This window comes from Lepisma saccharinum, chromosome 4 (assembly GCF_977018435.1).
Source record: "Lepisma saccharinum chromosome 4, izLepSacc3.1, whole genome shotgun sequence".
In the NCBI taxonomy this organism is placed as follows: Eukaryota; Metazoa; Arthropoda; class Insecta; order Zygentoma; family Lepismatidae; genus Lepisma; species Lepisma saccharinum.
In genome coordinates this window covers 107,721,411-107,737,058 of record NC_139232.1, presented here as the reverse complement: position 1 = coordinate 107,737,058, position 15,648 = coordinate 107,721,411, and the positions used below count along the sequence as shown (strand labels likewise).

Here is a 15,648-nt window from a genome sequence, read left to right as displayed (position 1 = left end):
GTTACAATTAATGGCGAAACTTATGGCGACATTAACTAAAAATTCTGACTTATTAAGCATAAAAGAAATACTAACAGAATGCTCACAAATAAATGGCCAGGTGCAGAAAATTATTGAGGATTTGGAAATTTTTGGAGAGACATCTTAGGGTGTGGAAGGAAAAATAATGAAAAACATTCGTGGGGGTACACTGGAATGTAAGATCATTGAAAGCAAGAAAGCAAAATCTGGTGAAATTAATAGATGAATATAGACCTGAACTTTTATGTTTATCGGAAATCTCTGTGAACCCATCAAACATAAATTATTTTAAAGTAAATCATTATCACATAATTTATGAAAAGATTAAAGATGATAGTAAAGGAGTTGCAATTATGATTCATGAAAGAATTTAATTTGAACCTATATCTTTTGATTATACATTGTCTATATACGACACATACAAAATTGAAGTCGTAGGAATTAAAATCGCTTTTATGAATCAAAAAGTTAGTATTATATCTATATATATTCCTACAGGTGCAGAGTCACAGAAATTAACGACAAATACATTATCGCAAATGTTTCAATGCATAGAAAAGCCTTTTATTATAGCAGGGGATTTCAATTGCCATCACACAATATGGGGAGATCAGGATGAAGATAAGTTGGGGAAAGTGTTAGTAGAATGTATGGATTTGTACAACTTTACTGTAATTAATGACGGGTCTGCTACGTATATAGGAAGATTAGGTACTCGGCCAACAGCTATAGATTTAACGTTAATGTCAGATGATATATGTGGTCAATTTCAGTGGGAAACAGACAGTGATCAAAGAACCAGTGACCATTATCCATGTTTCTTTTATACTGATACTAATTCAGTGAGATCTTTCACTATTCCGCTCAGAAAATGGAAAGTTAACGAAGCTGATTGGAATAAATATTCTAAATTACTTACAATCTTATTTAAAAATACAGATTTAAATAATATTGATATGAGTACATATGATTATTTTGTAGATTCTGTTAGTATTGTTATGGACAGATCATGTACAAGGGCAAAAGAGGAAGTTGTAAAAAAGTATCCAATAGTACACTGGTGGAATAAAGATTGCCAAAATTTTAAAATACAGAGAATTGAAGCTACTAAAGTTTATAAAACAATACCAAATCAGGAAACTTGGATTAATTATAAGAAAGCAATAGCGCAGGCCAAGAAATGTTATATCAGCGCAAAGAGACAATCGTGGGCAAAGTATTGTGAAGACATAAATAACAAAGAGAGTATCAGTACCGTGTGGGCTAAATTTAAATCAATCCGCAAACCACATACCCCTCGATTAATACCACTCAAAGACACCTGGAAAGATGAATTTATTATGAAGGTAACATGTAATAATAAACAAGAACCTGCAGATGCCCCTGATGAAATGTTCTCTTTCAGTCCTAAAGATAGACATTCACAAGGATTATATACCAATATCATGATCGATGAAATAAGAGACATAATAATAAGAGCCAAGGACACAACTCCAGGAAAAGATGGAATAACATACTCGATGATTCAAAACTTGCCGGAATGTGGTATAATATATCTTTGTAACATCTACAACTATATAATGAATTCAGGAAATGTACCGCAATCGTGGTACACTCAAATGATTTTACCAATATTGAAACCTGGCAAAAGTCCACATAAAGGAGAATCTTATAGACCGATAGCTTTGTCTTCAGTACTGGGGAAAATTTTTGAAAAATTAATTCTAAAGAGAATAAGTTGGCATATAGAGGGACAGGAATTATTTTCAAGGCTTCAAGTTGGATTTAGGAAGGGAATGGGGTGTACAGATGCCTTGGCAATGTTATCATCAAAAATTTATGATACAATGAAAAGGAAAAGTAGTCTTATTGCTGCTTTCTTAGATATTAAAGGGGCATATGATAATGTAAATATAAATAAATTATTAAACATTCTACAAAATCTGAAAATACCTTATATGCATCTAAAAATAATTTGGAATCTATTAAAAAATCGTTGTTTATATTTTTACTTTCACAATAAAGTTGAGGGTCCTAGATGGATAACAAGAGGACTTCCACAGGGAAGCCCTTTAAGTCCTTTACTTTTTAATATATATTTAATGGATGTTCAAAGAATATGTCCTGAGCCATTTGGATTTATACAATATGCAGATGATTTATGTATATATGAGAGTGTCAAGCAAGTAGATAAAGGAGTCACCAACATGGAAGCGAAAATAATAGAGATAAAGAAATTTCTTGAGAATAGGTCTATGAATATATCGTCAGAAAAATCAAAGTTGATTATATTTAGTAAAAAAGGAGCTCCGAAAAATGTGATTCAATATACAAAAAAGTTACACATTCCTATAGAAAATTCAGTGAAATATTTAGGCGTTATATTTGATAGTAAATTAACATGGAAACCTCATGTAAAAATGTTAGTGAAAAAGGCAGAAGTAATTTACAATGTATTTCGTTCTATGGCTACAACAAAATGGGGAAGTCATCCTAGTACCATGATGAATTTTTACAAAAACTATTACAAACCAACAATAGAATACGGGATTATAGTCTTTAATACAATTTCGGAACGTGTATTTCGACCTTTGGAAGTAATGCAGAGGAAAGTTCTACGAAAGTGTCTAGGACTGATGAAGAGTACTCCCAATGTTGCTGTATACATGGAAGCATGCGAATGGAACTTAAGTTATAGGAAAAGAGAAATGTCTATTAAATATCTGTTGAAAACAATGTCAGAAGTTAATCATCCGTTTAATGACATTCTATTCGACTTGGTTGAATTATATGATACAGGCAAAATTAATAACTGCGAAGATATAGGATGGGTGCAATTATATAATGAGTACTATGAGGATCATCAAAAATTATTGAAAGTAAGGAGTAAGCCCATATATACTCTAGATTTTCCTGTTTGTGAGTATAGAGATATTTATTTCCCTGAACAATATACAAAATATGATTACATGGAAAGATGGAAAGATTATTACTTTATATATACAGACGGTTCAAAAAGTAGTCAAAATGTAGGATGTGCTGTTTATGATCTACAGAAGAAGGAATCAATTATGATACATTTACCGGAAGATTTTTCCATTTTTACAGCTGAAGCTTATGCAATTTACCAAGCACTAATTTATACATATAAATTGCAAGAAAAAAATATATTAATATTAACGGATTCCAAAAGTGTATTATATTCAATTCAGTCCAATTATGATTTATTATTTAAATGCTCCCCATACATTATAAACTGTGTAAAAACTTTACAAAATTTAAGGAGCAGGGGAAAGATAATTCATTTAACCTGGGTTAAAGCACATTGTCAACATTTAGGAAATGATATGGCAGATTTGTATGCAAAACAAGCTAGGGTAATTCAACCTGTACTGGAGCTGAAAACCTGGTACACAGACCTTCTACCGAGGGTGAAGAAAAAGTTGAAGGAAAACTGGACGGAATGGTGCAATGGTGAATTTCAAAATGCAGGCAGCTTTTATCAGAGGATAGCTAATTTCAATAGAATGAGACCTTGGTTTACAAAAGTTCAAGGTTCACGGAATGTGATAGTATTACTAAATCGTATTAGGTCAGGACATACAACTACTAAAAGTCATTTACAAAAGATCCGGATTCTACAAAACCCGAACTGTACATGTGGCAACAAGGAAGATATACACCATATCCTATTTGAGTGTAATAGATACACACAAGAAAGAGAGACATTCTATAAAACTCTTATAAACTGTGAAATTCCTTTTCCTCAGTGTTTGGAATCTTTGATTTGTGAACCTAACCTTACAGTTGGATATATATTGTTATCTTTTTTTAGAAAATGTGGCTTAACTATTTAATAGAAAAAAAATGTTCATAGTATCTTTTAATAATAATGTACTAAAAAATGTAAGTTTATGTACAGTACATATGTATATAGATATGGGAAAAACTGCTTAGCGGTAATCCCAAGTAAAATGTAAAAAAAAAAAAAAAAAAAAAACCTCACTTCCACGTAGTAGACTGAGATGCATACGTATTACGAATCAAATCGTCCATCGCCATTTATTCTGTGTGTTTTAGGCAATGAGAGATTGAAGAATTGAAGCTAAACGCCAAACAACCTACTGACAGCCTCTGAACCGGCATACGTAAAAATCCATTCCTTAAAAACACGTAGGATGCAAGAGAAAATCTATGAAAATGTTCATGGACAATTTGCCGAAAAATAGGCCTACTTGTACATCCTGGACCGATTTCTTGCAGACTAACGAGGCTCTGGCTCCTGGACCGACGGCCAGTATAATCCTTTGTGAGGCGCGTGTCTGTTGTGCCCGTATTATGTTTGTGCTTGTTCGTCCATCAATTTCATCCTCATCGCTGTATTTAACCTAAGGTGACAGAAAAGCGGCGTGAAATAACCTCATCATCTTGAGGATCTACATATTTTCGCAAATTAATTAAGTCTTTAAGAGTATCGCGATGACCCCAAAATAAACACCTAATAAATTATTTTACGTATTATGCCATTTTTATCTATATTATTAATACTTCCTTCGAAGTAGTGGAAATAATGTGAATAAGATAATATAAGCTTAAAAGAGAAAACTCAAAATTATTAATTATAGAATACAAGTAGTACTAATTAAATTGAAGACGCCTGGGTATAAACTCTTATTTGTTTTCTTACTTTACATCTCTTTTCTTTGCTTTTAGGCTGATCACGACGATGAGGATGAATGAAGATTAGATAAGAAAAAATGATTAATGGACACTCAGAAACGAACATCTACGATCACGTTAAGACTCGAACCTCGGGCCGTCTGTGTCGACATTGTGAGTCAAGCACTCAATTCGCTAGGACACAGAGACGGCTGGTAGTAAAATAGCAATAATGGCTGGATAAATGTAAAGCATGTTTATCAGTGGAGATCATACCATGCCTGTATAAGGTACGTGGAGGTACAAAATAGAATAGTATGAGAAACGCAAATATATTACTTTAATCATGAGTTTTTAAATTTACTGTTGCTTATAATTATCCTTTCTTATTCCTTAGGAGGAAGATTGTTGCAATGACGATTACTCAAACGTTGACGGTCTTCCGGAAGAGTATAACCGTAGAGCCAGTGATATTTCTATTAGCATTCGGATATTCAAATTATCATCTTATCCATGCGGATTTCTTTCTGGAAAGAGCCTGCAGAAGAAACCTTGGCTACAACGATACCATTTGTTCTTCACTCTCCAAGTACCATGACATAGAAGTTGAGGTGCAGAAGATAACATCACCCATCTTTGCTGCAAGGTCATACATCTTTACAGTGACATCTCTGGTGTTTTCGTTATTCTTTGGCTCTTGGAGTGATACATTTAGCAGGAAAGTTCCTCTTGTAATGCCGTTATTGGCTTACCTCACAACGTGTATACTGCTTATTATTTTCAGTTACTTGGAGCAATTGCCAGTAGAGGTCCTCTTGGTTGCCACATTCTTCTCTGCGGTTGGCGGAGGTGTGCAAGTGTCGTTAGTAGCAGGACACAGTTACGTCAGTGATGTGTCAACAGAAAACAGCAGAACGTTGCGGATTAGTTTAGTTCAATTCCTCTGGCTGATCGGCAAACTGGTTGGTACTTACGGGAGTGGTAAATTACTTCAATCGCAAGGACACGTTGTTGTGTTTATAACATCGTCCGTTGCATTCTTCGTGGCGTTTCTCTATGGAACTATTTTTGTGCAAGAAACTGTTGCACCTCAAGAAAAAATCACCGCTAGGAGTTGCATCCCAAGTTTCTTCGATTTTAGTCTTATAAAGTCGATGTTCAGAACAGCTTTTAGAAAACGCGAGGATTTGCGCAGAGAGATTATCATTGTTATTGTCATGACAGTCATGTTGTATGATCTAGGAGATACTGGTAAATTGTCCCCTATTTTGATGATTTGACATTATACTTTCAGTTTATTCAAATTAATTATAACTTTATTTTACTTTAGATGAGATGCTCTATGCATGTTTGATAAGTAGCTGAAATACCTATCTGAAGCATGGTGAGGAAACTTAGAAGATAAGTAAACAGTATGGTAAAGTCAGGACAATATTAGTTTACTGAAATATTGGTTTACTGAAAAATATGCTGAAATTACTAAACGTATACCCTATCCTGAAACATAAACTTGTAACTTGTATTGCCTCTTGATTTTACCATTATTTGACTTGTCTGCCAAGAGGAATATAAATATTTTTTGGGATGTGTTTTAATGATTACATAACAATGTCAATTTTCTCCTAACTATACATAAACCTATCACGATAAGTGTAGAAAGTTTTCACACACATTAATAACCCACGACAAAAGTTGTAATTATGCATATGGAAGGTGATCTTTCAGATTTTTCAGATCTTCGTGATTAGCTAAAAGCTAAGTAAAATAAACCAAATCCACCATCCACCATCACATTTTTCATCTTGTTCATATTCTGCACGATCTTAATCTCATATTTCTTTATTAAAGAACAAATGATCAAGAAAATTACTATTCCTTGCTTGTTACGTTGGTTATTAGGATACTTAATGAGAATGCTATTATTTAATGTGAATAGCGATGTTCAGTATAAACCAAAAAGGGATCCATCCATTCACTGCACAAATTATACAAGGAATGAACGCAACCTTTCCAGGTTCAACCTGTGCGTGCATGAGACATACATTAAATGGATTTACCTAGTGACAAACAATTTTAAAATCTCTCTCATACCGCGTTTTACATTAAGTTGCAGATATTTACGAAAGGATGCAACACAATAGAACACATTTTAGCTCTAAGAAACTATTAATAATGTACATCATCGCCAGAGATGATAAAACTCTGGAAATTCAATTAACCGATGGTCATGCCGAAGTAGTGTTCGACCCTCAGATTCAAATGAAAGAGTTATTCACGACGCAAATACGAAATACATTACGTCTATGTGGAAACCAATGAAATCCCTTCCGTGAGCATGGTCAAGCAGTAAATAAAATTAATAAAATAGTCGCATATCTTCGGTCGATTAAATGTATGCTGGTGGCGCAGATCTAAGATCATAATTGGTTTTCTTGTTGATTCGGCTAAAACATTAAGAAAGGTTGAGAAGATTATGTAAGATTATTTAGAGTTTAATACCAGTTATACAGTATTAAGCATATTCTGATACATACTTTTGAGCTTGATGGAGTGCTTGGGAACAATAATCAAATTATTTCTAATATAAAAAATAACTTGCGGCAGAATCATGTTACACATCCAAGCTGGACCTTAGTGGTAAGAATAATAATATTGTCTGAATAATGGATTTTTGACACGAACAAGATCACATGAATAAAGTTAAGGCTCCGGGGTATCATTCTACACCCTCGATTTTCCGCACATTTCAAATATTTTCGTGGAAATATTTAGTTCCTCATAACAAACTGTGTTTGTAAATTGCGCGAAAGGTAATTTTTTTAGGGTCCGGTGTCCCATTCTACATCCTCGATTTTTTATGAAGATTATGTGATGCTAATTCGCGATTAAAATTAACCGATATGCCATCTGCCGGGATTTTCAGGAAGTACTCTAAGTAGGATACGTTGTGTTGAAGTCGTTTAAAGCATGGTGAATAGTATGCGAGAAAGTAAGGTCTACTGTTCAGGTTTTTTTTTTTTTTTTTTTTTTTTTTTTTTTTTTTTTTGTTGCTCTAAATAGTTTTATGGGTCAGAACAAATTAAAAGTTTTCATGTGTTTCCACCCCGTGGAATCAACAAAATGAAATTTGTTAATAAATCAGGGAAAACGTAATTGACAGAAGATTGGTATGGGGGATATAACACTGTAATTCGGCAAGGAAATTACGAAGAATGCACGAGTCTGCTTACTTTATTTATCGCGAGATAAATATATATTTCCATGAAAGTAAAGTTTTAAATTGTACTTTATAAATAAAGCTTTTTTTTTCCGAAAAATCATGAAGCGTCTTAACCAATGCGTCCATGTATTACCGGTGTTACGTATGTGTGAAATTTGGAACAGGTGCAAGTCGGTTAAGAGGGAAGATGAAAATAGTTTGAGAATGAATTAATGTCAAATGTAACCAGAAAAAAAAGTGGATATGCTAATGTTACTGTTTCATTCAGTACGATGTCCTTTTTCAGTGAGTATAGCCTGGTCATGAAATCGTGAATATTATTATTAAACCAGCCTTTCTCTTTCGAGAAAGAACTGCAACGATATGTTCGCAATTTTCTCCTGTCCCAGCTTTTCAAGTACAGGTCAATTTCAATTCCTTTATTTTCAAATAATTTCCGAGAACTCCAGTTACATGACGTGCAGATGATACAGCACTGCTTTGGACAACCAGTGCATATACATAGTTTCGTCTGCATTTTCCGTGTTATTTTTGCCTATCATAATTAAATGCTTCGTTCTCAGTACAGCTTCACGTTTGTTAGAGTACCTGGAATTCACATCGCATTCGCAATATTTAAAAATAATGTGTAATTTAAACGTTTTCTACCATACCAGTCATGACAACACGCTGCTGTTTTGTACTACTGCTGAATGTAAACAAAGATCTATCCTACTTAGAGCGGCCATATTGGAAGCGACACTAGCGCTCAGGTGGTAATTTTAATCGCGAATTGCGGGTCGAAGTTATATTTCAACCTATGTTGAAATTCCTTGTTGTTCTTTTCCACAGAATACCACCCTCCACTCCCTTCCCATCATAGAAATAAGAAGTCGCAAATTATCCCATCCCACAAGTCATTTAGAAAATACAACCCTCCCCTTTTCGGCCTGCAGTTGCCAAAAAGAAATAATTAATTCCAATTTCTGAAGTCGCATAAATGAAATCCAATGTCTGAAATGTCCAACCCGCCAATATATCACACAAATAACATATCGCAATCGTTCCCATTGCGCAAGTCAATCATAAGAAGAAAAAGAAAAACATCCGACGTGCGCCTGTGACATGAATCCATGATCCGAAATCTTCAGACTTGCGCATGTGACATGAATCCATCATCCGCCATCATAGAAGCCCTGAAAAACCTTTTTGACGTTACGCAAGGAATTTTAATTTTTAAAAAAAGTTTCGGAGCACATAGATCTAAGAAATGGCTCCGGGGTATCATTCTACACCCTCGATTTTCCGCACATTTAAAATATTTTAGTGAAAATATTTAGTTCCTCATAACAAACAGTGTTTGTAAATAGCGCGGAAGGTTTTTTTTAAAAAAAATAAAATTCCTTGCGTAACGTCAAAAAGGTTTTTCAGGGCTTCTATGATGGCGGATGATGGATTCATGTCACAGGCGCACGTCTGATTTTTTTCTTTTTCTTTTATGATTGCCTTGTGTAATGGGAACATTTGCGATTGCGATATGTTATTTGTGTGATATATTGGCGGGTTGGACATTTCAGACATTGGATTTCATTTATGCGACTTCAGAAATTGGAATTAATTATTTCTTTTTGGCAACTGCAGGCCGAAAAGGGGAGGGTTGTATTTTATAAATGACTTGTGGGATGGGATAATTTGCAACTTCTTATTTCTATGATGGGAAGGGAGTGGAGGGTGGTATTCTGTGGAAAAGGACAACAAGAACTTTCAACATACGTTGAAATTTAACTTCGACCCTCAATTCAGTGCCTGGCCTTGGTAAAAAGAGGTAAGTTACCTTCTTAGGTTTAATTTTAGCCTTAATTTTTAGTATCTTCATGTATCAATGCAGAAAACAGTGAGAAATAGTGTTGGGGGCAGGTGACTCCTGCCAATTTCTAACATGCCTTTAAAAGGGACTCTATAGATAAAGGCGGGCCCGCGGTAGCGGTAGGGGGCGGCAGGTCAATTACCCCAGGGGCGGAGCCCGGAATCGGTGGGAAATTTGGACTTAACAATTTCAAACGACAATATCTCAACTTCAAACGGCTGTACATTAGTAGTACAATCAACCCGGTTCACGGACAGAAAGTGAGGCTCGGTGAGGCTCGCCTTTTTTTTATCAATTGAATATAAGTTTTTGACATATTTTGACAATTTTTTTGTCGATGTTTTAGCGTTCAGCGATGTTTTAGTATAAATTTTCACCGAACTCATTTTTTCCACTCATACTTGGTAGGTATATCAAGATCTTACGTGATACAACTTAACCTATCTTTTTTTTTACGATTTTGACAATTTTTTGTCGATGTTTTAGCGTTCCGCGATGTTTTAGTACAAATTTTCACCGTACTCATTTTTTCCACTCATACTTGGTAGGTATATCACGATCTTACGTGATACAACTTAACCTATTTTTTTTTTTTACGATTTTTTAAATTTTTTTTTACGATCCTAAGTGATATAACTTAACCTATTATTTTTTTTATTTATGTACTGAACTAACCTACAAGCGACTCTGTTTGTTTTAATATTTCAGTATTATATTTTCACAAATTTTATATAACCTAAAATGTGTTGGATGTTGATTTTTAGTATGTGGCAATTTTTTATGAACTTTAAAACTGTTCTGTGACCCTCTCGTTCTTCACGTCGTAGGCGAAGGACTTCTCTGCAATCAGGATGACACTGCATAGGGTATCCTCGGGCAAGGCATCGTGGAACTCGCAGACGACCTTGATGTTGGTTCGATCGTTGACCACAACCTTCTTTCTCTTAGATGTGTTGATGACGGTCATGGGTCTCCGTGCTTTGAACTCGCTGGGCGTGTAGTACATGTCCACGCTTCCCTCGGTCACGCGTTTGTAAGCCGAGAACGCTTCGTAAAGTTTGAGGTAATCGTTTTTGGTCACGTCGAGGTTGTAATTCTCGCGCGGGAACACTTCGTTGCGTCCGTTCTTCAGATAAACGTTCTTGATCTTGCAGTCGTCGAATCCGAAAACAGTCTTACCGTTTCCAAGATAACCCCACTTCTGGTCGCCATTTTGGATTTCCGAACATAGGTTCTATTTATATTTTACTCACATATAGGCGTACGTAATGAATCCGCAAACAGATTTTTGCTAAGTTTTACTGTTTCCAAGATAACCCCACTTCCGGTCGCCATTTTGGATTTCCGAACATAGGTTCTATTCATATTTTTTCTCACGTATAAGTGTACATGATGAATCCCCAAACAGATTTTTCCCAAGTCTTACCGTTTCCAAGATAACCCCATTTCCGGTCGCCATTTTGGATTTCCGAACATAGGTTCTATTCATATTTTTTCTCACATATAGGCGTACGTGATGAATCCGCAAACAGATTTTTGCTAAGTCTTACCGTTTCCAAGATAACCCCACTTCCGGTCGCCATTTTGGATTTCCGAACATAGGTTCTATTCATATTTTTTCTCACGTATAAGTGTACATGATGAATCCCCAAACAGATTTTTCCCAAGTCATGAATTGGAGGGTTCTATGACCCCGTTTGTCAAAAATTCGAGATATTTGCAATTTAAGATTAGGTTAGGTTAGGTTAGGCGTTCAAAAGTTACGAGAGATATATTTTTTCGATAACTCTTACCATTTTCGAGATATTTGCAATTTAAGATTTTTTTAACGCTGTGGACTTGGAAAATTTTCGATTGATGAAAAAAAAATAGTTCCATGACGACTTGGTATGAGAGGAGACGACACCGAGACTCGATGAACTAAGTGGTGCTTTGTTTGTGTGTGCAATGCTTTTTGCACTTGGTTATCATCACCTAACATGTTATTAATTTTTTTTTAAAATTAATTACAACTGAAAACTAATAATTAATATTATCTAAAGTTACTAATTAATATTATACAAGTAATTGATATATTTTTTTTGTTTTTGTTGCTAGTGTTGGGTAATTATAGTTGTTGCAAAATATAGCTCTCGCGTATGACAGTTTCTGAGTTTTGTTGGGTATATATAGACGAATCGAAATTTTACTTGTTATGTTAAATTGTATGTTAGGGTACATGGTAGGAGAAATCATTGTATATTAGAGCGCTCTTTTAATGATTTGCCTATAACTGCATACAGGCAGCCGTAAATTTAGCATAAAATATCCTGATCCTGTTTCTTCTAGCATGTGCGACGTTTGTTGTGGTGGGATCATTGGGGGAAATGTGATTCTTCCATGATGTCATCTGACTTACTAGCATATGCGATACGAAGAACAGGTGTGTATGTGGCTTACTAGGATTAGGCTCATGGTAATGAGGTCCTAGTAGCTGAAACGTTGTCGGGGTATTTTGCAAAAATTTTTCTTAAACAGTTAACAAATATTATATATATTTTTTTTATATTCAGACATTAGATGGATTTTACAAATATATTTTTAAAAAAATAGGTTAGGTAATTGTGGCTTCTACAGCTCGCCAAGCAGGGTGCTCTTGCATAAGCTCTTATCAGTCTGTAAGTCAGCAACAAGCAACCTGCGCTAGAGGTAGATGCTCTTGACATCATGAAAAATAAAAGCTCGAGTGAATTTAGCTAGTTTTCGAGTATTTTTTTTGTGTGTTTTCTGATTAGTTAAAAAATACGTAATGTGATGACTCATATCTTCTGATTGCGCGACAAGTTATTACGTAACATTGTGATGACTCATATCTAATGCTCTTCGTTGTATTAACTATAAGAGAGTAAACTATTACACAACATATTGCAACAAGTTATGACGTAATGTGATGAGTCATATCTAACGTGGCGTCTTCTGATTGGTTAATTATTACAGGTGTTTTCAATACGGTCCGCGCTTTTATTATAAAAAAACGGCATACACGGCAGATCAGTCAGTCTCGTGAGAGCAGTCGAAGAGTACGGACGTCCTGTCGCAGCGCTCCTCGTTTTTGTAAAAAAATAGGTATTTAATTTTCTTTGCAGCTACATACCATCTATTATTTTAAGTTCAAAGGTGTTTCACATGGTTTTTCATAGTAATTTCGACCAGATTGAATTTTGACGTGATCGTGCGTTTTCTATTTCACCCCAAGAAATTCTATATAAAATAACATAGCTGAAAATTGTATCGCTATATACTAGACTTTTTGATTTCTGCGATTTTCGAAAAAAAAAAAGCAATGGCATCCACCACGAGTTTCAATCGTAAAAATGATAAAACTGAATGTGTCACTTGTGGGAAGCTAATCTCAAGGAACAATTTATCGGTACACAGGGCAAGATGTAACGAAACAGGTTCGAGAATTAATCGTTTGTTACCTTCTAAGCCTTGTGCTCGATGCAGCAAAATGATCAGCATTGCAAATTTAAGTAAACACCTCAAAATTTGCAAACTATCGACCGGACAAGCACCGAAAAGGAAAATCGATAATTCAGAAACGGAAGCTTCCACTTCCAAGCAAATTAAATTATCTAATAAACAGAAGCACTGTCGTACCTGCATACCTGGTAAGCGTGTGACCGCTACAGAACCATGTCCCAGGTGCGGTATACATATTACCATTAATAATTTAAAAAGGCATATAACATCATGCAAAATTGGCGTCGGAACACCTGTTCCACAACCGTCGACCACCTCCACCAAGAGAAAGGCAGAAGCAGCCTCCATCAATGCACCATCCGCCAAACGTGTCAAGCCTGTGGCGAAAGCGAACCGGACTGCTTTCGAGCGGTTGTTAGAGGACTTTGTCCTCACTTCGGAGGGCTTATGCGACGTGCGTAGCTTTTTAGAGGAGAAGCGAGCAGAGATAATTTCCATCCTCGGTGATGCGCTTGCAACGCACTCCACCAAATTCTACGCATCGCTACGTTGCCAGTACAAGAAGCCGTCCGATGAAATTTACAGCTTCTGCCACAACACCAAGGCGAAGACGCTGCATCTGGCGGATGTCGACAACCTCGAGGTCATCTACAACCAGTTTGCCGAGGAGCTGGTGGTTAAGCAAGAAGAACATGAAGCTGAGGGCTCGGGGGGTTCGCTGTGTGGCGGGCCTCACGAACTGTGCGTCAAACTTTGTAAGTTCGTGCCTCTCTCCGCCTCCAGCTACGTCCCCTTACCACCTTCCATCGCGGCAAAGAAGGCCGTTCTGAACATTCAGAACAGTGACGCCAAGTGCTTCGTATGGTGTGTGCTTGCAGCTTTGCACCCTGTCCATTGGAAAAACCAACCAAAACGCGTTAACCACTACCTACCCTACGAGTCAGAGCTGGAAGTTGCTATGGCTGGGATCGACTATCCCGTAGAGGTCCGGGACATTCAAAAGTTCGAGGCTCGTATGCGGTTGGCTATCAACGTTTATGGCCTCACTGACAAAAATGTGGTGTACCCTATCCGGGTGAGCGACGTAGACGACGATGGTGTGCAGGAAATTCACCTTCTGCTCATCAAGGACGAAACTCATCACCACTACACCCTTATTCGCTCCCTCTCTAGACTTGTTTCGAGCCAACGGAGCAGTGATAGTCACCACGTCGAGGTGTGTTGCAGGTGCTTGTCAATGTTCGACGGACAGGATCAACGCAATTACCAACATGTTCGAGGCTCCAACATCGCTGCCGAGAAGCTCGCTAACCACAAGTTCTACTGTAGTAACAACGAGCCGGGTGTGGCAGTCTTGCCCAAACCTGGCACCGTGGAGCGTTTCCGCATGCACGGTGCCATGGTGGAGAATCCCGCTATCATCATCGCGGATTTCGAGGCCTTCCTCAAACCCCTGTCCACTTGCGATCCAGATCCCGAAGTTTCCTCCACCACCCCTTACCAACTCCACGAGGCATCCAGTTTCGCATACGTTGTGGTGCGACGTGACCAGCACATCGCCCCCGAGCCCTACGTGTACCGCGGTCCCGACGCAGCCAAACACTTCCTCGAGAGGATGGTTGTCGAGGCCAACGAGATAGGGAAGATACTGTTGGCACCCAAGTCTATGCTCCCACTGTCCCCCGACGATCAACGTAGACACGACGAGGCCATCGCTTGCCCTGTCTGCGTCAAGAAGTACACCGCCAACAACCGTAAAGTCCAACACCACGATCACTTTAACGGTAGGTATGTTGGTCCATGGTGCAACGGATGCAACCTCATGGCCCGGGACCCGCGATTTATCCCTGTGTTTTTTCACAATGGCTCGGGATACGACTTCCACCACCTCGTCAAGCATCTTGGGTACGACGACATGCGAATCAACGTCCTGGCGCAGAACGAGGAGCGTTACATTAGCTTGAGCAAGTGGGTGCGAATTTCAGGATCACACTCTACCGTCGAGCTTCGCTTCCTCGACTCCCTGAGGTTCCTCTCGGCAAGCCTCGATGCTCTCGCGGGGAAGCTTAGCGACGAGCAAATGCTCATCACTTCTGCAAACTTTCCGAACTTGGACGCCGGCCTCTTCAAGCGTAAGGGGGTCTATCCCTACGAATACATCACAGACCCTTCCAAGTTCGCGGAGACGTCGCTACCTCCCCAGGCGAAGTTCTACAGTCAGCTACGAGGCTCGAACATCACCGACGAAGAATATCACCATGCCCAGTCCATGTGGCGCGAGCTGGGCTGTCGAACTCTCGGGGACTACCACGACGCCTACCTCAGACTTGATGTGACGCTCCTCGCCGACGTGTTCCAGACGTTCCGTGCGACCGCAATGAAGATCTACCAGCTGGACCCCGCCTACTTCTATAGTCTCCCCGGACTGGCGTGGTCAGCC

At 37.7% G+C, this 15,648-nt stretch overlaps 1 protein-coding gene across 5 annotated transcripts in view; it reads left to right on the top strand.

Moving 5' to 3' along the window:
- The window catches only part of LOC145986727 (putative peptidoglycan muropeptide transporter SLC46), a 73,911-nt gene that overhangs the window by 22,089 nt on the left and 36,174 nt on the right, over positions 1 to 15,648 (top strand). For 2 of the 5 annotated variants that reach the window (XM_083121060.1, XM_083121061.1), the window contains exon 2: positions 5,078 to 5,931. The exons of 1 other annotated variant lie outside the window; for it this stretch is intronic. In XM_083121060.1, the coding sequence (XP_082977186.1) occupies positions 5,094 to 5,931 (838 nt within the window). In that variant the 5' untranslated portion in view covers positions 5,078 to 5,093. Of the gene's footprint in view, positions 1 to 4,830; positions 4,971 to 5,077; positions 5,932 to 15,648 lie in introns of those variants that run through there. 2 more of the 5 variants (XM_083121063.1, XM_083121064.1) reach the window with 2 other exon arrangements.